Source organism: Elephantulus edwardii, unplaced genomic scaffold (genome assembly GCF_000299155.1).
Source record: "Elephantulus edwardii isolate Elephantulus edwardi_28Jun2011 unplaced genomic scaffold, EleEdw1.0 scaffold00051, whole genome shotgun sequence".
Classification (NCBI taxonomy): Eukaryota; Metazoa; Chordata; class Mammalia; order Macroscelidea; family Macroscelididae; genus Elephantulus; species Elephantulus edwardii.
Window position 1 is genome coordinate 16,658,660 of NW_006399801.1, and position 24,004 is coordinate 16,682,663.

The following is a 24,004-nucleotide window of genomic DNA, read 5'->3' on the forward strand; positions in this document are numbered from 1 at the left end:
TTAATCTTTACTAGTTTATGTTTAGATCTGTTTCAATCTTGTATTTTCACATCTAACATGTGCACTCATACAACACACGTAGCGCATGTAGGAAACTAGTGCAGTTTGCAAGAAAATCGTATGGCTCAGACCTTATTTGCGTTAAAATACAGTATCTAGTCCATCTTGAATTTACTGAGAGCTTTGCATTTTTTACTGTTTTCAGTGTCTTACCTCCCCTCCCTGCCTTCCCTCTTTCCTGTTTTCTTCTGGATTGAATTTTTAAATTCTTCTCTTTCCTGAAAATGTTAACATAATTCTGAATGGTACAAGTCCCGAAAGTAGTCTATTTTCCTCCTGAAACATAAAGGAACTATAAAATATTTTAAGTACAATCACCCTATGTTTGTCATTTCCACTATTTTAATTGCATCTTATATTTTTTAACTCCATAATAACTTCTTTTAGGGAAGAAATTGTTTTATATGCTAAGATTTACCCATGTATAAAATCAGCTTATTTATTTATCAATTATTCTTATAAATCATTAATTGGTACTAACTTCTAGGATTATATTTTCCCCCCCCTAAGTGTAAGGAATTCCCCCTCACCCCTTTTTTTGCATTAAAATTTTTGTGTGGTAAATTTTATGACTTTGTTTTTCAGATATTTTTATTTGGATCTCCATCTTAAATACTATTGAAGTTAGAAATATAATTCTATATTGAGAATTTGATAATTTTTTTGCTCAACTAAGTTACTATTTTCTATTTATTCAACCTTTATTATTTTCCATTAAGTATTTAATTTTAATTCCTTGGACTACCAAAAGAGCAAACAAAATCTATCTTGAAGAATGTGCAACTAAGTTTCTCCTTAATGGCAAGGGTGGTGAAAGATCATCTCACATACTTTGGGCCTGTTATCAGAGGTTCCAGTCCTTGGGAAAAGTAGAGAGTCAAAGAAAGAGAGGAAGATGACGACAATAAAGGAAGCTGGGTATGAGTCAGAGCTCATGTCATGACAGTGCTGAGTGTATCTGTCAACCTCCAAACCTTAGAACATTGTTTCCCAAAGCTACTATTTTTATGAAGAGGACAATACTTATTGGACAGAATTCTGCATCTGGCAGATATACTTGGCAGGTGGCTTGGCATGAGTTTTCTTAACTCCTGAACAGCAGATATTACCATGACAACAAAAAAATGCATCCACATATTTCCAAACAGCAGCACCAAGGCTCCCTCTCTTTTGCTGACTTGTTCCCTCTTCCAAACATGGTGGCCCTTTGAAAGGAGTAGCCTTTTCTAGCAACATGCCCAGAATATGTAGAATGAAGCTTTGCCATCCTTGCTTGCAAGGAGTCTCTGACTGTACTTTTTCCCAAGACATACCTGCTTGATCTTTTGGCAGTCCATGGGAATATTCAGTACACTTGACCCTCAACGACATTGTTTGACACAATGATTTTAACAGTGCAGCCAGCACATGATCAAGATCTTGAGGGTTTTGCTGTTGTTATGTGCTGTCAAGTTGCCTGCAACTCACAGCGACCCTATGTACAACAGATTCTAAGCTTGCCTTATCCTGAGCCAGTCTCACTGCCTCTGATACACCTACCCCCGATACCTCAGTTACTGTCAATCCATCTCATCTGGAGTCTTCCTCTCCTGAGTTGCCCTTCTGCCCTTCCAAACTTGATATCCTTCTTCAAGGACTGGTCCCGCCTGGCAAAATGTATGAGGCAGAGCTTAAAACATCCTTGCCTTCAACGGGCAGCTTGGTTTCAACTTCTCTAGGATAGACCTATTTGTTCTCTTGGCAATCCATGGAATATTTAATACTCTTCTCTAGCACCACAACTCAGAGACATTGGTTCTTCTCATCTTTAGTCATTGTCCAACTTTCTGATGCATAACAAGTAATTGCAAAGATCATGGCCTGGATCAGGTGCACCTTAGTCTCTAGACTGACTTTGTTGCTCCTCAGTAATCTGGTGAGGTCCCTGACAGCAAATTTACCTAATACCACTTTGTTGTTATGTTAGGTTGTACAATTGAGTTGGATCCAATCCACAGCTCTAGTGTGTTTCCAGAGGCAGTTAATCTCATGGGAGGAGATTGTCCATCTTTTTCCTGTGGAATAGCTGGTGCATTTGAACCATGTGCTTTCAGGATTGCAGCTTCTTTTCACTAGGCCACTAGAGCTTCTTAATACCACTATTTTGTTATGCAGCATCAAGTCAGAACTGACCCATAGCTAACTGTTCAGTGAATTTTCAGAGGCAGTTAACTGCACAGGAGGAGATTGTCTGTCCTTCTCCCATGGAACAGCTGGTGGATTTGAACTGTGTGCCTATGAGATTGCAGCACAACTTCTTACCACTAGGCCACTAGAGCCCCCTATGTTGTTATGTACTTTCCAGTCCCTGTGACTTATATTGAATCTATGTGCAATAGCTCTGAATCCTGCCCTATTCTGAGTCAGTTATTAGGGAAAGAAGGAAGTTGCCTGTACATAGAATTGAGTGAGAAGAATAGGTGTTTACAGTTTGCCAGATTGGCAAAAAAAGAAAAAAGAAAGCAAAAGTACAGGCTTTGCAGGTAATGAATACAGGAGGTAACTTTTATTGATTTTGTTGCTCTGTTTGTGAGGACGGTTTATTTTAAGCACAATATTTAGGTTAAAACAATAATAGTGGTAAAAGTGACACCTAACGTTTTCTGGGCTGAGATCATGAAACTAGTGCTTGGAGAATCTTAACAATGTACCTGCATGCCTTGAGCTCAGGCCCTGCACCCCTCCCCGCACAGGTGTGGCGTTCAGCGATTGTTCTCCATATTGACCCATATTCTTTCGTGTTCCACTGTGCAGGTCACAGTCTTTGCAGCGATCAGGGGAGTAGTGCAGAGACTGCGCCTGAGGAGACCGACGGGCCAGACCTGGAATCCTCGGATGAGACTGACCACAGCAGCAAGGTGAGAGATTCTCATTCTCACATCCTGTGTTTCTGAACCCACCATGAATCTCAGTTGACACATTGCCTTTGCATATGTGGTTAGAAAGTCTCTCCAGGGGAAGAAGTGTTTTTACGTCTGAGATGTTGCTCAGGAGCATGATGCAAAATCCAAATTACAACCTTGATAACAAGCGCCTATGTGGGAATACATGGTGGAAATCACTCTTCATGATTTGAAGTCCTTTTTCTTTCATTTCTGCCACTGCTGGAGCTCCCAGTCAATGCATAATTTCATACTGTTTCTGCCTTACAGCTTTATTTGGATCTGATGAGCTAGCAGCCAAAATGTGTTGCTGAATCAGTTATAACATCATGCTATTTGTGAGTTTCTATAATGAATTATCTTTATTTGACTTTTGCTAAAGGTAAATGATGATGTTTTATAGCACGGGAAAAGAAACAATCTCTTTAATAATCCAGGTAGTCTATTCTTTTTTTTTTCCCCCCTACTATATCACTTTTTAAAAAAATTTTTTCTACTGGTTTATTTACAAAATTCTAATACATTTTTTCAAGAACAGATTCTTTCAAATTCCCTTACCCCCCCATCAAATTGTACAACCCTATGATTAATCTCCCCCTCCCCCTGCACATCCTCATCCCTCTGCTTTCACCTTCTTTCACCCCTCCTGGACACTTATACTCATTCTACAATAATGGTTTTATACAATATTTATCCTTGTGGGACTGAGTTAGTTCACTCAACATAATGCTCTCCAGGCCCTCCTATGTTAGGTAATAATTTACAAACTTATTGCTCCTGCGTGCTGCATAGTATTCCATTGTGTGAATGTACCATAATTTCTCAATCCATTTATTTGTTGTTGGACATTTGGGCTGTTTCTATGTTCTTACGATGGTGAATAATGCTGCTGTGAACATTGGTGTACAAATCTCAGTTTATGCCTCAGTTCTCATTTTCTCAGGATATATTCCAAGTAGTGGAATAGCTGGGTCATATGGAATTTCTATGTTCAGCTTTTTGAGGATGCACCAAACTGCCTTCCATAATGGTTGCACCATTTCACATTCCCACCAACAATGTGTAAGAGTTCCCTTCTTGCCACCTCCTCTCCAACATCTATTATTTTCTGCCCTGTTAAACTTTGCCACTGTTACAAATAGTCTATTCTTGAATCATGTGAGCACTCTCAGAAGGTTCTTTGGTGTAAGACATTTAAACTACTTCTGTAATTCATTATGTTTTCTGCTTCATAAAGAACTAAAAAAATCGATAGCCTTTTTGTTCATCAGTTTCCCAAACACAGCTGTATATCATCTATACTTATCACCCAAAAGTCCCCTCACCAAAGAAGATAATCTTATAAAAGGATGCTTCTGTACTTATTCAACCTTTTTGTAATGTAGACATATTTATATTGATTCCTCTGCCCATCTGTTGGGGACTCTGGTGGCCTCGTGGATCAAGAATTCAGCTACCCACACAAAGGTGCGTGGTTGGAATCCCCCAGCTGCTGTGCAGGAGAAAGATGAGCAATTTCCTGTGAGATTTACAAGCTCTGAAAGCTCACTGGAGGGTCAGCTATGAATGGTTCTGACTCAGTGGCACAAAGCACCAACAACAATTTTTTATAATTTATGCATTTTTAATTTATTAGTTGTTTAACCTTGAGCAAATGATATAACTTTAAGTTATGACGTTGTTTTTCACAGCTGCAAAATCAAGATGTTTATGTTTATTTAAGGAATTGCATTATTGGATTGAGTAGTTACTAATAGAAAGGTTGACAGTTTGGACCCATCTGTTGTTGTCTAGTTGGAAGTCTGGGTGACCCATCATGGAAACCCACTGAGGTGCAGTTCTGCTCAGAAACATGCGGGGTCATCATGCATGGGAATCGACTTGAAGGCACTTGGATTTTCAAATGCCCTAACTATGGGAAAATATCTTGATAAAGGAAATTCGTTATTCACCTTTTATATCAACCTTTCTTTTCAAAGCCTATATTTCTATGCAGTCTCTTTTTTTGTGTACATGTTTTCCCATTGAATTTCCTTGGAGCTGCATATGTTTTACTGTTTGTCAGTAGCTCCTTTACACATATGTGTTCCTCTTTCACTGCCATGTGATGGCCATTCTCAGTGCCTTTTTAAGTTAAGCATGGTATTAAACTTAATATTTGAAATCTTTAGACTAAAGGGCTTTATGTTGTTGGTTATTAATTACAAAATAGATGAATGGAAACATGTTTCATTTAAAGCCAGTAAGTCAAAGAACAAAAATCCCTGGAGTTACTTTTTATTCATGTAGCTCATATGTAACTTTTAAACCACTTGTGGGGAGGGGTTCAGGGGAGAACCAGACCTCTCTTTCCAGAACCATGATTTTTAACTCTTCCATAATCTATGGACAAATGGAACACACACACGTTGTCCTCCTCTGTGCCTTACTGGGCAGCCCAATACATGTGGTCACCACGGAGGACCTATGAATGGTGGAAACAGAAGAAATGGATGTATGAGGCAAATTCATTCTTTTTATAGGTATGATTTTTGGAAAATTTTGTTTCTTTTTACTGGGATATAAATCTTTTAAGTTGATTTCTGGGTTCTGTGTTCACCACATTCCCTACAGTATCACATTTTTGGGTGCCCAAATTGTACCACTTGTAAAAATATGTAGAACTTGGTGCAGGACACAAAAGGACCTATGTGTCCCACCAACCCTAAGACAAGAAAGATTTGCATGTTCCACATAATTGTACCTCAAAGGTGAAAAAGATGTCTTATGTCTCACACAGCCTACTTCCAGAGTCGAAGACATATATCTTTCTATAATATGTATAAAAATTTATTTCATTTCAGAATTTCAGAATCATTCCTTGAACAAGCATGCATTTCATTGATTAAAGCATATGATATCAATAAAAAATTCAAAGCAGAAAGTAATTGGGGTATGAAAGGGGAATACAATGAGAAAGTTATTTTACTATAGAAAATAAAGTGTTATTCCTCAGCTTTTAATTTGATTTAGGAAAAAACAACTCCTTTTTTTCCCTGTATCCCAAAATTCATAGCTGGATATGTTATAACTTGCATTATTTCTGCCTCGCTGTAGTAGTAGCCCAGTGCTCTCTTTACCTTGTTGATTTGGAGGGATTGTTTTAAATTTTATTAGTCATGAGGTCCTGTATAGTCTTTAACACTCATTTATCACAGAGGAGAGGACAGAAGAGGCCCTAGGGTTTTGCTGACTGCTTCTGTATGGTCCTCCGACTTCATGGGTCCTCCTCCACAGAACAGAGCCCTGACACTCTGCTGACAGGCCTGAAGCACAGAGAGGCTATGTTCTTCTTTGGTGTCCCTGATGGAAAACTTGATGAACTTTCTAAAGAAGAAATAATTTCTACTCAAATTACTACAAGTTTATATGATGCTCTGAGTTGAAGTTCATATAGTGAGCAGTCAACCCAGTAGTATATATTTCTTTCTGCTAGATGGGCTTTAGGAATTACCATGTAATTAAGGAGCCCTGGTAGTGTAGTGGAGCTCTGGTGACATATATCGTGTGATGTTTTGGACTGCTTCTCTGGAGAAAGAAGATGATGTTCACTTCTATAAAGATTTGTTGTTGTTGTTGTTGAGTTCCTTTGAGTCAAGCACAACTCATAGTGACAGTATGAACAAAAGGCCTGAAGCCCCTCTACAACTATTGACATTTATCAAAGTTCATGTTGTTTAGGAAGTGGATGGCACTCCTGCTTCAGCCTTAGAAACCTGATGGAGGGTTGAAGTGGATTGAATTGACTCTATAGGGGGGGTTTGGCTTTGATGGTGATGTAATGTATGGGGTTAGTGGGTAGGGGAGTTGCACTGCCAACCCAAAGGCACATGGTTTGAATCTACCAGCTACTTCACGAGAGAAAGATGGCAGTCTCTTCCGATGTGATTTACACCCTCTGAAAACCTACTAGAGGGTCAGCAATGAGTTGATTCCAAATCAGCATCAATGAGGGAGTTTTTAAAATTGAAACTTCAGAGGTTCATACCTGATAACTGCTCCACAAAAGAAAGATAAGACAGTCTGCTTCCATTAAGGTTTACAGTCGTGGAAACCAGGTGGAGGTTTACTCTGAGTCACAATTGACTTGACAGCAGTGGGCTGATTTGATTTTATTTTTTTTTAATTTTCTAATAAAATTTTGTGAAGTCCTTGGATAGTACAAGCACTCAACTGCTAACCATGAGGTTGGTGGTTCCAATTAGCTGTTGAAAACCCAGTGGGGCTGTTCTACTCTTTAATACCTTGGAGTGACCAAGAGTCCGAATCAATTCAGCAACAACTGGAAATTGATGTAATGCTGTGCTTGAAAATATCTTGTTTCATTTTATACAGATTTCATCATCTTTATTTTCAATGTTTCATTGTTGTTGTTATGTTCCATTGAGTCACGTGTGACTCATAGCAGCCCTACATCCAAAAGTGCAGAAGCTTGCCCTGTCCTGAGCCAGTCTCACTGACTCTAACACACCTATCCCCATAACCCCAGTTACTGTATCAATCCATCTCATCCGGGGTCTTCCTCTCCAGCGCTGCCCCTCCACCCTTACGAGCATGATGCCCTTCTCTAAAGACTGGTCTCTCTTGGCCACGCCCCCAAAGTATGTGAGACAGACCTGTATGGTTTCTTGGCAATCCATGGTATATTCAAGACTCTTCTCAAGCACCACCACTCAAAGAAAGACATTATTCAACTAACTAAAATGGCCTTTGATGAATTCAGTTTCTCCTGGACAGTATTTGAAAAACATTAAATTTCTAGTGGAGAATACTTGAAAGCAAAAACTGTCAGTGAATAGCTCTTGGAGATTGAGTAATGCTTATCTACAGTTTACTATATGTTGGGCATTGTTTTTTACTAAGTAATCTTAACCCCACAATACCTCAGGAAGAGAGAGAGACTATTATTTCCATTATTTTCTAGTTAGGGAACTGGGCCAGAGAAGTTACCTGTTGAATAATATCACAAAGCTTTGTGATGGCAAGATCAGATGTAAACCAGGCAGTTTGGCTGAGTCCTTTGTATTGTTAACTGCTGTGCATGCTTTGACCTTGACTAGATATTTAGGAACTGACACTGAAGCAGTTCCTGAGTGGTACAAACTGTTGGAAGTTCAAGTCTATTCAGAAGTACTTCTGAAGAAACATCGGACATTTGGTTGTATTTATGAAAAATCAGCCGCTGAAAGCCCTGTGGGACACGGTTCTGCTCTGACATACGTAGGCTGTTCGTCAATTAAAATCAACTGGAGAGTAAATGGCGTATTGGCTATTAAATATCAGGTTTTAAAAACAATAACAGCAACAAAAGAAATGATGGCCTAATCTAGAGAGAGTTACCTGTAGATAAGTGCTATTTACCCAAAGAGGGTAGGAATCTTCCCGTGGCCTCTTGTAGAAAGATGGGTAATCTCTCTCGTGTGACTTACAGCCTTGGAAACCCAATGGAGGATCAGCTCTAAGTAGTTCTGACTCTTAGCGGACCCTCCTCTGGGTGTGTGGGGGTTGTAAACGGCACAGGAAGAGAGGTCCATGTTTCTCTTGCTTAGCCTCTGGTGGATTCAAACTGCCAGAGAAGCAGCACCTTTGCATTTAATGACACAGCTCCTAGTACCACCACCAAAGCTTTTAGTGTTTTCATTCTATCTTGCCTTTATTGATGGTTAAAGTAGGAGTAAGAGACACCTTCACTTTCTTGATTTTAGTTAATCCCCCACACATATACTAATGTGTGACTTCTTTGAGAATAAACTGAAAATTAATTTTTCAAGTTATAAACTCTATAAACAAGGAGTGATGCCCAAAATTCCCAGGTTAGATGTAAAAATATAAGGATAAAATAGGTTTTTTGTTTGTTTTTGAGGAAGAAACTGAGGTTTATTCGTTCATAACAGACTGTGAATGGGTCAGGACAGACTGACCCAAATAGGTATTTTTTTTTAATTCCAAGACCATATACAAGATTTTTTTTTCTTTTAATATTTTTGCTGTTCTTTTAAAATTAATTATTTTATAGACTGCTGGTAATCCTGAAGAGAATGTGTGCTGGGAGTTTTAGGTGTTTTTCCATATTGCTAAACTGCAGGTTTTGCTATCTGCAGCCTTGGGGGTTGGAGCAAGTGAATAATTTGGAACTTGTTGTAGAGCCTAGGAGCCCTGGAATGTCCCACCCACGAGGCGGGTTCGACCCACACGGTGCAGGGCAGTCTGGCAGCCTTTGTCTTTGTGAGCTGCAGTCTTTCTCTGGGGACTCTGGTGACAGCCTCCAAAGAGCCTCATCACCACTTGCTACTAGTTTCCTTGCTTCTAATCAGAAACTCTTGTCTTTAGAAGGGAATGCTAATTATCTCAGGCACTTAGTGTCATGCATCCCAGGCCCCCAGCAGCTGTGATTTTGTTGCCTGTGTGACAGAATGGGTTAGAATAATTTCCAGAACATTTTCATTTTGCGGGGAGACTTCATTTGTCTTTATCAGCCCAATTGCTAATTGTCTCCGAAATACCTACTTTTGTAGCAAATCATTAGTGGAAATCTGTGAAAAGAAAAACTCTCTAGAACGTTGCTCTTTGGGCGTGCCTGAGTCAGCAAGTAGGGTCTTCAAAGTTGCATGAGCCTGGGCTGCATATTCCAGTGCAGAGCAGGAACTGGCCAATCAGCCAATCTCGGCCCACATGGCAGAGCCGCTCTCATCCCTAGAGGGTGGGGGGAGGTTTCCTCCCTGTTATCTTTCCTGTTTGGGCTCTCCTTTTCAGGAACTTTGGTTGTTTAGCCAGGTGAAATCAAAGCATGAGCCCCTGTCCATAGTGGGATCTTTGTCACCCTCACTGGCTTTTCCGTACTGAGATGCGCCTCTAGGTTTTCCTGACCAGAGCCAGCCCGAGGCATCTGTGTGAGAGGATGCTCTCTCCAGAGCTAGACGGCTTTTCTTGATCTCGGAGTATTTTAAGAAACTTCTGTGTCTATGCTGACCATGTCAGGTGGTAGATTTACCATGAGAATTTATTCCTGATGATGTCTGCACTGTGGAGAATCAAGCGCAAGCCCAGGATTGCAAACAGTGACAAGTCCAGTGGCTCTATCTATCGGACACTTAATCTGGTGAGCACGTTTGCCATTTGAATTCTGTTTTGCTAGCCCTGTTTGTGTTATGACTTTGCAGCGGAATTATTTCCACATCCAAAGATGATAATTAAACTTGTCTCCCTTCCCCGTATTTTACCCGTTTGTCCCCTTGTTGTATAAGTAGATTATAGCTTTTGGAGGTCAGTAGTTGGTATGGTGTTGAATTTGCATAAAATCTTTTTATCGTTTTTTTTCTTCTTTAGTCTCAAGTGGCAGGAAGATGCAATAAACATTCTTTGTGCTGAGTGCTATTTAAGCTTTCCCCCTTTTTGTTATTGGAAGCTTTTGTTTTTGCTTTGTGAGTGTTTTAGGTTGTTTGCTTGGCAACTTGAGCAGAATGTGAATGTTCAGTTAACAGTCTGGAAGGCTGCTGTGTTCTGCTTGATCCTTGTGTTAATGTCTTAAATCTGCTTTTTTGACAGTTTGCTTTATTGAGAAGGTGGGAGATCTCAATACGTAGGCTTGAAAGAATATTAATAGTTGAATATCAATTAATGTATATGTTGAACCAGCCAGCTCCAATAGTAAATGATGCTTTTGTATCAGGAAAATTCACTGGGTTCATGGTGAGAGAAAATTTATCAACATGAAACCTTGGACTGTGAATACTAGCATGGAATATCAGATATTTTGTCATTTAATCAGAATTAAACATTGACAGTGTATATATATGATATACTCAGATAAACTTGGATTTTTCTTGGAAATTTGTTCAGAGGAGACTGAAAAGGTGAAGGGGAGGCTGACCAGGATCTGTAATGCCCTCTGAAGTTATGTAGCACATTGCTTTGTTATTTGTCTCCAAAAAGGCTTAAATATAGTTGTGCATTTAGGCCACTCTAACTACTTTTAAATCTGTGGGATGTGTTAAAGGACAGCTTTAGAACTCTGAACTCTTCTAGAGATAGAAAAAGCCTTTAGTGGTTGCATAACAGGAAGAGCTTAAACAGCTGGGTAGCTTGAGTTGATACTATGCATTTAAAAGCACCCCCTCCCCCCTTTTGTACTTTCTTTTCATCTTCCACAGGAAGAAAGGGATACTATAAACACTGTGCTTCATGCTGGCCTCCATAGAGGTGGCCCATTTCTTCCTACAATTGTCCTCTCCTCTCTAAGTCAGTCTGGTAATTCTTTATCCTGACAATGGACCAGCTTTTGTTAGTTACCCTTTCACACTTTGAAACTGGCAGTTCTCAAATGCCCTTGAGTGCTGTTTAGTTTCCAGGGTGACTGATTGCCAGACCCAAAAGGAAAGAGATTTGCAGGCTGTCGTCTTGCTCACAGGAGTCCCTAGCTACTTGTTTTATCTCCAGGAGAAAGCACTGGTGGCTCAGTGGTAGAATTCTTAAGGGAGATCAGGGTTGATTCCCAGCCAGTGCACATCATCATCCATTTCTCATTGAATCTTCCAGACTAAGACAGACTAGGAAGAAAAATACAAAATCAAACTCCGTGTCATTGAGGTAGAGTTGATTCAGCTGAGCTACCATCAGGCTTTCTGAGGCTATAAATCGCATGAGAAGAGATTACCTGCCTCTCTCCTGGGGAGCTGCTGGTGGGTTTGAATCTCTGGAGAAGTGCCACCTTGAGTTAGTAGTGCAACTACCTATAGAGCTTTCAGCCCAAGACAGACTGTGAAGAAAGGCCTGGAAATCTATTCCTAAGAAACAGCCAAAAAACCCGCTATAGATCACAATGGTTTGATCTACAGCTGCTCATGGCTCCACTGCAGGGCCAGGCTCCATTCTATTTAATTGTGTATATGATCACCTTGAGATAGGGCCAGCTGAACTGCAAGCAACAACAGGTTCCAGAAAGCTTAACTTTCAGGAATGTGTTGATAGTTTCTCCCTCCAGCTGCCTTTCTCAGTTCCGTGTTTGGGGTGTGAATGGCCAGAGTGCTGCCTAACACTCAGTGATGGAACAGGGCGCCTTGGAACTCTCCTTTTGCTTGCCTGGGCTTGCCTCAGCTGCCTGAAGAAGGTGCTTTCGGATTTTGATATGAAGGACTTTGGTTGTAGCAAAACAAGAGGAAGATTTATAAGCTTGGCTACAGTATGTAAAATCTGTAGATTAAAGGCAGTCTTTTTAAAAAACCAGTTGTCATGGCAACTCTATGTCAGAGTAGAACTGTGCTCTGTGGGGTTTATAATGGCTGGTTTTGCAGAAGACGACCAGTGGGTCATACGTAAGGTACCTCTAGGTGGACTTGAACTGCCAACTTTTTAGTTTACTATTAAGTTCATTAATAGATTATACTTCTCAGGGACTAGAGATGTTCTAAAGAGGTCACAATACAACCTTCAAATTATCTTTACAATTTTTAATTTTCCAGGAAATAATATGTCTGTTGTTAGGTGCTGTTGAGTAAGACTCAGCTGATGGTGAAGAGATTGAGATTGTTCACAGCTTCAGTTTGCTCGGCTCCATGGTCAACACTCTTGGCACCAGCAGCCAGGAAATAAAAAAACGTGTTGCGATGGGAAAGTCTGCAGTTAGGGACCTCTCTAAAGTACTCAAGAGCAACAGTGTCTCTCTGGAGACTAAGGTGTGCCTGATACAGGCCATGGTCTTTGCAATCACTTGTTTTGCATCAGAGAGCTGGACAATGACTAGGGAGGACAGAAGGAGAATTGATGCCTTTGAGCTGTGGTGCTGGAGAAGAGTATTGAATGTACCGTGGATTGCCAAGAAAACAAACAGATCCATCCTGGAGAGGGTTAAACCAGGCTACTCCTTGGAGGCAAGGATTCTGAGGCTTCGTCTGACATACTTTGGACATGTTGTAAGGAGAGACAGGTCCTTGGAGAGGGACATCATGCTTGGTAGGGTAGAGGGACAGTGCAGGAGGGGAAGACCCTCCATTAGGTGGATTGATTCAGTGACTGGGGTAATCGGGATGGGTGTGTCAGAGGCAATGCGATTGGCACAGGATAGAGCCAGGTTTAGGGCTGTTGTATATAGGGTCGCTATGAGTCACAAATGACTCGACGGCACATAACAACAACAGCAGCCCTATAAAATGACAGATCTGAACCTTGTCCTATCCTGAGCCTTTTTTCATAATCTCTGACACACTCAAGCCCATTGTTGCAGACACTATGTTAGTTCACCTTTTGAGGGTCTTCCTTTCTTTAATTCACCTTTCCAAGTATCATGTCCCTCTCCAAGGAATAGCCTCTCCTAGCAACATGACCAAAGTATATGAGATGAATCTTTGTCATTCTTTCTGGCTCCACTTTCTCCAAGATATATCTGGGTTTTTTTATAAATTATTTTTTTTAACTTTATTATTTTTATGTGAGTGTACCGTCAAATTAGATCTGACTGGTACAGGAGGAGACTGTTCCTCCTTCCCCGGCAGAGCATCTGGTGGATTAGAACCGTGCGCCTCTGGGATTGTAGTTGCAGCTCCTTTCCACTAGGCCACCAGAACTCCCCTAATATCTGGGTTTTTGACAGTCCATGGGATACCCGCTATTTTTCTCCAGAACCATAGTCCAAAGGCATCACTTCTTTTGTCATTTTTATTGTCCAGCTTTCAGAGGCAAAGCAAGTGATAAAAAAGTCTGGGGCCTGAATCAGACACACCTTAGTCCTCAAACTGACATCATTGCTCCTCAGTAATAGTTTATTAAATAATTACTAAATTGACATTAGTTTAGTAAAGTAAAATTCTCAAACTTGGTGGCATTCTTTTCCTTTTTTTCTAAACAAAAACTTTTCTTCATATCCTGTTGTCAAGTTGATTCCTGTACATAGTGACCCTCCTTCAGATTTCTGAGACTGTACGTCTTTAAGGAAGGAGATTGTTCATTTTTTTCCTGTGAGTGGGCTGATGGATTTGAACTACACATCTCTTGGTTGGCATCACAACATGTAATGCGCTATGCCACCAGAACACATTAAAAATTTTATTAAAAGCTTCATAAATAACATCCTTAGATAATGAGTCTATGCATTTTAGGGGTCTCTGATGGCCTAGTGGTAAGAAGCTGCACTACACTCCTGAAAGCATGTGGCTCACTAGCTGCTCTGTGGGAGAAGGATGGGCAATCTCCTGCCATGTGATTACACCGCCTCTGAAAATGTGCTGGAGGGTCAGCTATGGATCAGTTCTGACTCAAAGCCACACAACAGCAATACATTATAAAAATTCCATTTCTGTGGGAGCATTTTTTGTTATTCTTAATTAAATGACATAATTGATAGTGAAGAATTTATGTCCCTTTGGACTCATTCCTTCTGAGCATCTGAGAGTTTATACCTTAAATCACAACAGGACTGCCTGTGAAGGAGTGTCTTTGGCTGTCTGCTTGACCTCAGAGACCACCTGGCTAAATCCATCCTGCCTTTCTGACTGTGTCTGATAAGGAAAGCCTACGGCACTGCAGTGTCAAAAAATGACCCTGGGGAATTTCTAGATGTGTTCAGGGATGCTAATGGCATTTCCTAAAATAATCCTGGGCTTTTCTAGGAGTTGGTGAGTGGTGAGAGAGGAGAAAGGTGAGCTGCCTGTGCTGTTGAGGGAAGGATGGGCAGGAGACAGCTGTGTCTTGAACACTAAAAGCCCTAGCCCACATCCCACTGTCCTGAGTATTCCCAAGGGCCTGCTTAAAACTAAAGATACCAGACTTGGCAGATAGTGAGTTTAAATCCAGAACCTTATTGACACTTTTAAAAGTAGAAATCTCAAAGTATTTATGGTACAAAAAGAGTGAGTGAAAACTCTGAACCTTTATCCCATACTTTTCATTCTTATTGCTGGATGTAGTTGTGAATGAGGTAGCCTTGGTTGTGCGTATAAAGGAAGATATCTTTTGTAATTTCCTACCTTTGATATATTTTGCTGTCCCAAGGTTATTCACACTGGATTTCATTTGGATAACTCATGTTTTTGTCGTTACATGCCATCAAGTCACCTGCAGTGCACAGCTATGAACCCTGCTCTATTCTGAGCCAGTCTTGCTTGACTCCAACACACCTATCCCCTTTATCCAGTTACTGTGTCAATCCATCTAAACCAGGGTTTTCCTCTCCTGTTCTATCCCTCCTCTCCTGTGCTGTCCCTATAACCTTACAAACATGATGTCTTTCACCAGGGACTGGTCCTTCCTAGCCACATGCTCTAAGTATGTGAAATGGAGCTTCAAAATCCTTGCCTCCAAGGAGCAGCCTGGTTTGACCCTCTCTAGGATGAACCTGTTTCTTCTCCTAGCAGTCCATGGTATATTGAATACTCATCTCCAGCACCACAACTCAAACACATCAATTCTTCTTCTGTCATAACAAGTAATTTTGAGGAACCTGGCCTGAATCAGGCATACCTTAGTCTCCAAACTGACTTTGTTGCTCTTCAGAACTTAGAGAGAGGTCTCTGACAGCAGCCTTCCTCAGAGTAATTCATCTTTTGATTTCTTGGCTGCTGGTACCAAGAGTGTTGATTATGGAGCTGAACAAGCTGAAGTTAACAACCTCTTCTCCATCTGTCATGGTGCTGCCTGTTGGCCCAGTGGTGAGAATCTTTGTCTTGATGTTGAGCTTCAATCCATACTAAAGCCTACAGTCCTTGACCTGCAGCAAATGCTTCAGGTCTTCCCCAGCTTCTGCGAGCAAAGTTGTGTCATCTACCTAACTAACATAGGTTGTTGGTGAGTCTTCCTCCAATCCAGATGCTACTCATAAAGTCCAGCCTCCCGAATGATCTGTTCTGCATACAGATTGAAAAGGTGTGGAGACAGGATCCACCCCTGATGCACTCTTTTCCTGATTTTGAACAATGCAGTGTTTACTTGCTGTTCTGAGGACTGCTTCCTGGTCCAAATACAGGTTTCATATGAAGCACAATCGAGTAAGTGTTCTGGGATTCTAGTTTTTCTCAGGATTAACCATAATTTGTTGTGATCTACACAGTCAAATTTTTTGTATAGTCAATGAAACACAGATAAGCATTCCTCTAGTACCCATAGCTTTCAGCCAAGATGCATCTGACGTTGGTGATAACGTCTCTGGTGCCACAGTCTCTTCTAAACCCAGCCTGTATTTCTCATAGTGCTCTGTTGATTTACTGTTCCAATCATTTTTTTAATAATCTTCAGCAGGATTTTACTTGCATATGATATCAATTATATTATTTGATAATTTTCACACTCTTTTTTGTAATAGGAACAAATGTAGATTTCTTCCAGTCAGTTCACCAGGTAGTTTGTCCTCCAGATTTCTTGGCACAAGTTGGTGAGCATGTCCAGGGCAGCATCTATCTGTTGAAATATCAGTTGGTCTCCCATCAATTCCTGAGGCCTTTTTCATTGCCAACTCTATCAGGTCAGCTTGAACTTCCTCTTTCGTCACCATTGCCTCTTAATCATATGCTGTTTTTGAAATTCTTCTGTGACAGCCATTTCTTTTTCTTACAGTGACTCTGTGTACTCCTTCCATCTTTTGATGCTTCCTGGATCATTCAGTATTCTGCCCCTAGCATCCTTAAATATTGCAACTTGAGGCTTGAATTTGTTCTTCAGTTCTCTCAGCTTAAGAAATGTTGAGCAAGTTTGGCCCTTTTGGTTTTCCAACTCTTTGCACATTTCATTTTAATACTTTGCTTTGTCTTTTCGAGCTGACCTTTGAAATCTTCTGTTCAGCTCCTTAATTTCCTGATTCCTTCTCTTTGCTTTGGCTTCTCAGTACTCTAGTCAATACCCAGAGTCTTTACTGACATCCATCTTGGTTTTTTCTTCCTCTTCTGTCTTTACAATGACGTCGTGCTTTCTTCATGAATGACATTCTTGATATTCTTTCAAAGCTTATCTGGTCTTCGTACATTAGCATTCAGGCTTCAAACCTGTTGCTGAGGTGATTTTTAAATCCAGGTAGGTTAGACCCAAGGTAAAATTTTGTTTCTGTGGATTACATTTTATTTTCTTTAGCTTTAGTTTGAACTTGCGTATGAGTAGTTGGTGTTCTGTTCCACAATCAGCCCCTGGCCTCATTTCCACAGCTGATACTGAGCTTCTCCAGCGATTCCTTCCACAGGTGTAGTTGATCTGATTCATTGCATCTCTAGTGTAGTAGATCAGATCGTGTGATTGTGTGACTCAAAATGTCCCAAGCCAATCCTCCTCATTTCACCAAAGCCTCATATGTCAATATTTATGCATTCCATTCATGGAATTATAAAACTGCAGGGAGCTTTTCTGTGCCTTTAATGAGACTGTGATGGTGGGTCTGTTTCTCATGAGTAGTAGCTTTGACATAAATTTGTATTCATGTATGAAGGACAGACAACTATGGCTGCAACTGGGGCATCTAGAAAAGCTTTCGGTAAATGAAGGTACCAGTTATATATTTGGTGTATTAGTTGGCTTTGCCAAATGTCTTTTCAGAGAAATTTAGGAGAATTTGGGAAAAGATAGGGGTCTCGGTAGGTAGTTGTTTTTTAGTGGTCAGCTGTCAGCCTTGTCGGTGGAATTTTCATTTTGGTGAGGGCTCCCCCCTCCATTCCTATCATGACTGTTACATACCTTTATACACTTTATTATATATACGTGCTTACAGTTTCCATCAGATCATCTACAGGATGTGCAAACATTTTTGTTCAATTGAATGTTTCTTTTTAAGACAAAGATGTCTTTGTCTATATAGTGAAGGATAACTTTGAGTTAGTAAAATCCTAACGTAACTAATAAATTACCAAGTGTATTTCTACTAAACCAAGCTTTTGTTAAAAAGAATATTTTTAAAATACCTTTTATATGCAGGTCACTTACCACACAATTCACCCCACTGTATGAGCTTCACTAAGTGGACACCTGTATCAGCATACCTTGAGAATGTATTGTGTCTGAAAAACATTGCTTAGAGAACCCTGAAGAGTGACCACTCTCACCGGGATTCTGACTCATCTCCACCCTTCATTATACTTCTGAGGCTGTAATTGTTATACTAGAGAAGTGCCTTATCTTTCTCCTGTACGGAGAATGGCCGATTCAAAATTCCAGCCTTTTGGTTAATACCTCAACTTGTAATTCTCCTTAATATTTAAGACTAGAGTTATTATTATTGTTGTTGTGGACCACTGAGTCAGAACCAACCCATAGCTGGCCCTCCCGTGGGTTTTCTGAGACAGTTAATCGCATGAGAGGAGATTGCCAGTCCTCCTGCTGAGCAACTGGTGGCCTTGAACTGTGTGCCTTGGGGATTGCAGCACAGTTTGTATCACTTTGAATATGTGTTGCTCTCCACTCTTGTGATAATAACACAGTTCCTCATATTATGCTCTTGTTATAGTTTACTCAGCCTCTTCCAAGTCTCCTTTTCCAGGGCTCCCAACCTAGAATCCCCATATGACCTTTACAGATTCCTAGATGATTCTTATGGGTCCATAACAATACATCTAGAAATCTTGTTAGAATGGTTCTAATTCAGTATATTGCAGTAGAAATGTAAGTTCTTTTGGATGTTAAAGTGAATTAAACTGGTTCAAAGCCTTGCTAAAGAGTATTGGCGCCTGCACCACCCCCAGACATGCTGACTGAATTGGTCTGGGTGTTGATCAGAGACTGGGATGATTTCAAGCTCCCTGATTAGCTCAGTATCCTGTCAGGGTGAAGAATGGCTGGTATAATTTTAAAGAACTGTTTTCATCACTTGGAAAGTTAGAATTTGGAATCTTAGGAGCCTAAGTTTTAAAAGATGTGACAAAATATTCCTCAGCCTTTCTAATCCTTACCTGAATCATCCAGGAGAGGTCAGTTGGAAGTAAAAATGCTTGAGGTTAAGTTCAGGGCCCAACTTACCTTATTCATTCATTCTTATTCTCATTCCTGTCCTTGAGAAAGTTCTTTATTGTTTGGTAGGTTTTTAGTTGTATGTTTATTTTTTAAAATTTCTCATTATAAAAATGTATATACTAAAAGCGTTTGGCCTTTCAGCTATTTTAAATGTATAATTTAGTTACATTTACTACTTTGGGCATCTGTTAGTTTCCAGTTTTTTTATCACCTCTATAGAAACCCCAAATCCCTAAAGCAACAGTTCTCAATTTCTCTCTTCCACTTGTCTAAGATAAGAGATAAACTTTCATCTTTGTACATTTACCTAGACTAATATGATTGGTATCATATAATAATTTGTGCTTTTGTTACCGACTTCACTCTGGGAACTCTGGTGGCCCAGTGGGTAAGGAAGTTGTGCTGCCAACCCAAAGATGGATGGTTCAAATCTAGCAGCTACTCCATGGGGAAAAGTGGTACAGTTTACAGCCTCTCAAAACCTGCTGAATGATCAACTGAGTTGGTTCCAAATTGATGGCAGTGAGCTTCCTTCACCCAGCATGATGGTTTTTCAAATTCTTTCTTTTTGTAGCATGTATCACAATACCGTTTCTCTTTCTGGCTGAATAAGATTTTTCTTTTAATGGTTGTATGTCTTTGTTTATGAAAATACTTCAGTAACAATTTTTAGCAGAAACTGAAAGACTTGTACCTGTGAAAGGGTCTCCAGCATTGCAAAGTGTAGCAGATAATGTACCAAATGCCCTGAATGGACTGAGCTTGATGATTAAGCCAATTATTTGTAGAAAATGAACTTGCTTCCCTGTGTCTCCATCTCACTCATAACCTATTGTTCTGGTTATATAGTCTCTGGAGGCAAAGTTTCACATCCAGATCCCAGCTCGGCCACTTACTAGCTCTGTAATCATGGATGTGTTACTTAACCTTTCTGAATCTCCATTTTCTTGGCTGCTAATTGGAAATGATAATAGCCTTTCTTCACCATATATAGTGGGAGATTAAGCACCTCAGACCAGATTTAGTATCTGGTATTCAGAATTTCAGTAAATACTGCTATTATTATTATTAATTATCATTATTATGGATTGTCAGTGTCATTCAAATGGTTCACATACTCAGCTAACTGAAAGATTGAAGGTTCGCATCTGCCCAGAGGAACCTTCAAAGGAAGACTTGGTGATGACATTCTATAAAATTAGCCACTGAAAATCCTGGGGAGCACAGTTCTGCTGTCACACGTTCACTATGTATCGTTATTGGCTTGAGAGCCATTGGTAAAGGTGCTATTATTATGGTGGTTTTGAGCATTTTATGAGCATCCAATATATGAAGCAATTGAGAACACATGAGTTATGATTCTTCTGTGATGGCTTGTTAACTAGGATGAGCATATTCGGGAGAGACAGGTGTTGAGAAAGGCCCTTTAATCAGGACTCACAGCATCTGCCTTGCCTTTTAATCTGTGCAGAGTACGGAGCAGGTGGCCGCTTTCTGCCGCAGCCTACATGAGATGAGCTCCTCTGACCAGAGCCCTTCGCCTCAGGACTCCACGGGGCCTCAGCTGGCCACCATGAGACAGCTCACCGATGCTGATAAGCTTCGCAAGGTCATCTGCGAGCTCCTAGAGACGGAGCGCACCTACGTCAAGGTACACCTTACTCCTGTTGCCGTGTGTTCTCGTCTCCTAAGGGATATAGCTTATTCATTCATTCATATATATATATGAATTATATATGCCAGTACTATGTATGTTGTTACATACCATCGAGTCACCTGCAACTCATAATGTCCCTATGTACAACAGCCCTAAAACCTGCTATATGTTGTGCTAATCTCACTGTCTCCGACACACCTACTCCCATTACCCAGTCACTGAATCAATCCACCTCATAGAGGGTCTTCCCCTCCTGCGCTGTCCCTCCACACTCCCAAACATGATGTCCCTCTCCAAGGACTGGTCCCTCTTTGCAACATGTCCAAAGTATGTCATACAAAGCTTCCGAATTCTTGTCTCTGAGGAGCAGCCTGGTTGAAACCTCTTTGAGACAAACCTGTTCGTTTTCTTAACAAGCCATAATACTCTTCTCCAGCACCACAGCTCAAAGGCATCAATTTTCCTTCTATCAAAACTAGTCATTGCCCAGCTCTCTGATGCATAGCAAGTGATTGCACAGGCCATGGCCTGTATCAGGAGCACTTTAGTCTGTTTATATATACATATTTATAAAGATATATATTTTTTAAAATAAATAACATTTTTCTTTTATACGGGTTCACTTACAAAGTTCATATACATTGTTTTTCATACCAGACCTTTCCCATTTCCTTTAGCCCCATTTCCCTCCACCCATCAAATTTGCAAACATTTGATTAACCAACCACCACACCTCTCATTCTCCACCTATTCTCACCTCTCTGCTCCCACCTTCCCCATCCCTTGGATCTTCATGTATATTCTACAAAAATGGTCTTATACAGTATTTGTCCTTACGGGACACTTGATTCACTTAGTGTAATGCTCTCTAGTCCCTCCCAATTTAGTTAGTATTTTAAAAAAATCATTGTTTCTGCTTGCTGCATAGTATTCCATTGTATAAATGTACCATGATTTCCTAATCTATTCAATGTGGTTGAACAATTTGGCTGTTTCCATGTTCAGGCAATGGTGAATAGTACTTGCTATGGACTTTAGTGTGTAAGTCTCTATTTGTGCCTCAGTTCTCATTTTCTTAGGGTATATTCCAAGCAGTAGAATAGCTGGGTCATATGGAATGTCTATGCTCAGCTTTCTGAGGATACACTATACTGCCTTACAGATTGGTTGTATCATTTTACAGTCCCACGAACAATGTTTAAGATTTCCTATCTCTTCACATCCTCTCCAAAATTTATCACTTATTGTCCTGTTAAACTTTGGCACTACTACTGGAGTGAGATGGTCTCTCATTGTGGGTTTGATTTGCATCTCTCTTATTGCCAGTGACTTTGAGCATTTCTTAATGAATGTATTGGCCATCCGAATACCTTCCTCTGTGAAAATTCTTTCCACATCTTTTGCCCATTTTGTAATTGTGCTATCAGTCTTTTTTCTCGTGGAGGCCCTACCAGATACCATAAGCTCCCCTCCCTCCATTTTGGAAATAAGATTTGTTCTAAAATCTGTGTACAAAAGATTGAGATATTTCTCCAAGAACGTATCTATGTTGCTACTAAAGACAACTTAGCAAGGAGACTTAAAAATTCCCACGAGCAACCAAAACTGTTTTTGTTAAGGTGCTTCCAGTTGGTTCTGACCGATAACCACATTGTGTCAGACAGATCAGCAGCCTGTGCCCGCACCTTCACAATCCCTGCTACATTTGCGCCCCCTGTTGAATCTACTATGTCACACAACCCTCTGAGAAGTTTTCCTTTTATTCACTGAACCCCTTCCTTTTCTAAGCTTGATGTCTTTCTCCAAAGAACACACCTAAAGTATGTGAAGGTGAAGTCTCAGCATTTTCACTCATAAAAAGCCTTCTGGCTATACTTATTTCGGGACGATTTCTTTCTTTTTTTGGATAGTCCATGGTGCAGAATTGACTGGCCCATGGGCTGTATCTATTTTGTTGTTCATGAGGCAGTATCACAAGGTTTGTTTGGTTTGTTGTTGTTGTTAGGTTTGTGTATTTTATTTTATCCTATTTTACTTATAAAATTTGTATACATTGTTTTTAACAGCATATCTTTCCTCTTTCCTTTACCCATCCCTAAGTGAATTCAGTAAACTTTTGATATGAGACCCGTGTCTGAGATGGTGTTGCCAAATGTTTTTTTCCCCCGGGTTTTCTTTTTGATCTATTGAGAAATGTTTTTGATGCACAGCGGGATTTAATCTTTGCTTCCCCTTTTTTATTACTATTAATTTTAATGAGAATTTACAGAGACTTTGGATTTCCATTCATTCATTGTTGCACTTGTCTCCCTGCCCAACCTCCCTCCCAGTTTGCTCTGCTCTTTGAAAAGTAAAAGAAAAATTCTTTCATTGTTATACAATCCCTCCCCCTAGTCCACTCCACTATGCAGCCTTCATTCTGGACTCCTGTCATGGCAATAATACTTAATCATGTATCCCCTTTAAACAGTGTTCTCCCTCATCTGTTTCAGTGCAGTATACATAATTTGTCCCATCGCTCTCAGTCTCTCCCCAACCCTGATGGCCGCCCCATTTTACAACAGTGGCACTATGCAGTATTTGTCCTTTACTGATTGAGATATTTCACTCAGCATAATGTCCTACAGGGTCACCCATTTTGAATAATATTTCATGAATTCCTTGTTTTTCGATGCAATGTAGTATTCTATTGTGTGAATATAGTAAGGTCCCATTCATCAATTTTTTTCCTGTCCAGATTGTGCATTTCAGGCTGTATTTGAGAGTCTATTAATACCATAGACTAGGCTTTCTGTGCTTGATCCCAGTTTGTCTCTCATGAACTTTATGGTTTGAGGCTTTACTCTCAGGGCTCTAATCCACCTTGAGTTGATATTTGTGTATGAGTTGAAATGTGAATCCCATTTCAGCCTTCTCCAGGCAGCAGTTCAATTTTGCCAGCACCATTTGTTGAAGAGGTTCTAATTTCCCCATTTGATACATTTGATTTCCTTGTCGAGTATTGGTTGAGTATAACTGAGTCCATTTCTGGGTTCTCAATTCTGTTCCATTGGTCTATGTGTCTGTCATTGTACAAGTACCAGGCTGTTTCGGTTACTGCCAACTGTATAGTAGGTCCTGTGGTGAAAAAGTGCTATGCTTCCCACCTGATTTTCAAAAAGTTCTTCAAAAGTGCTTTGCTTATTCAGGATCACTTTCCTGTGCATATAAACTTGGCAATTTCCTTTCTGTTCTGCTTGAAAAATGAATTTGGTATTTAGATTGGGATTGCATTGAACATGTAGACTACTTTTGGTAGGATTATAATTTTCACGATGAACAGGGCACATTTTTCTATTTCTTTAGTTCTGTCTTGAAGAAATATTCTGTAGTTTTCTTGGTACAGGTCTTTTGTGTCTCTAGTTATGTTCACTTT

The 24,004-nt window shown here is 40.2% G+C and overlaps 1 protein-coding gene across 2 annotated transcripts in view; it reads left to right on the top strand.

Annotated features, from left to right (window-relative positions):
• TIAM1 (T-cell lymphoma invasion and metastasis 1) overlaps positions 1 to 24,004 on the top strand; it is a 177,461-nt gene that overhangs the window by 114,092 nt on the left and 39,365 nt on the right. For both annotated transcript variants that reach the window (XM_006886757.1, XM_006886758.1), the window contains 2 exons: positions 2,854 to 2,957; positions 20,404 to 20,583. In XM_006886757.1, coding sequence (XP_006886819.1) covers positions 2,854 to 2,957; positions 20,404 to 20,583 — 284 coding nt within the window. The remainder of the gene's footprint in view (positions 1 to 2,853; positions 2,958 to 20,403; positions 20,584 to 24,004) is intronic.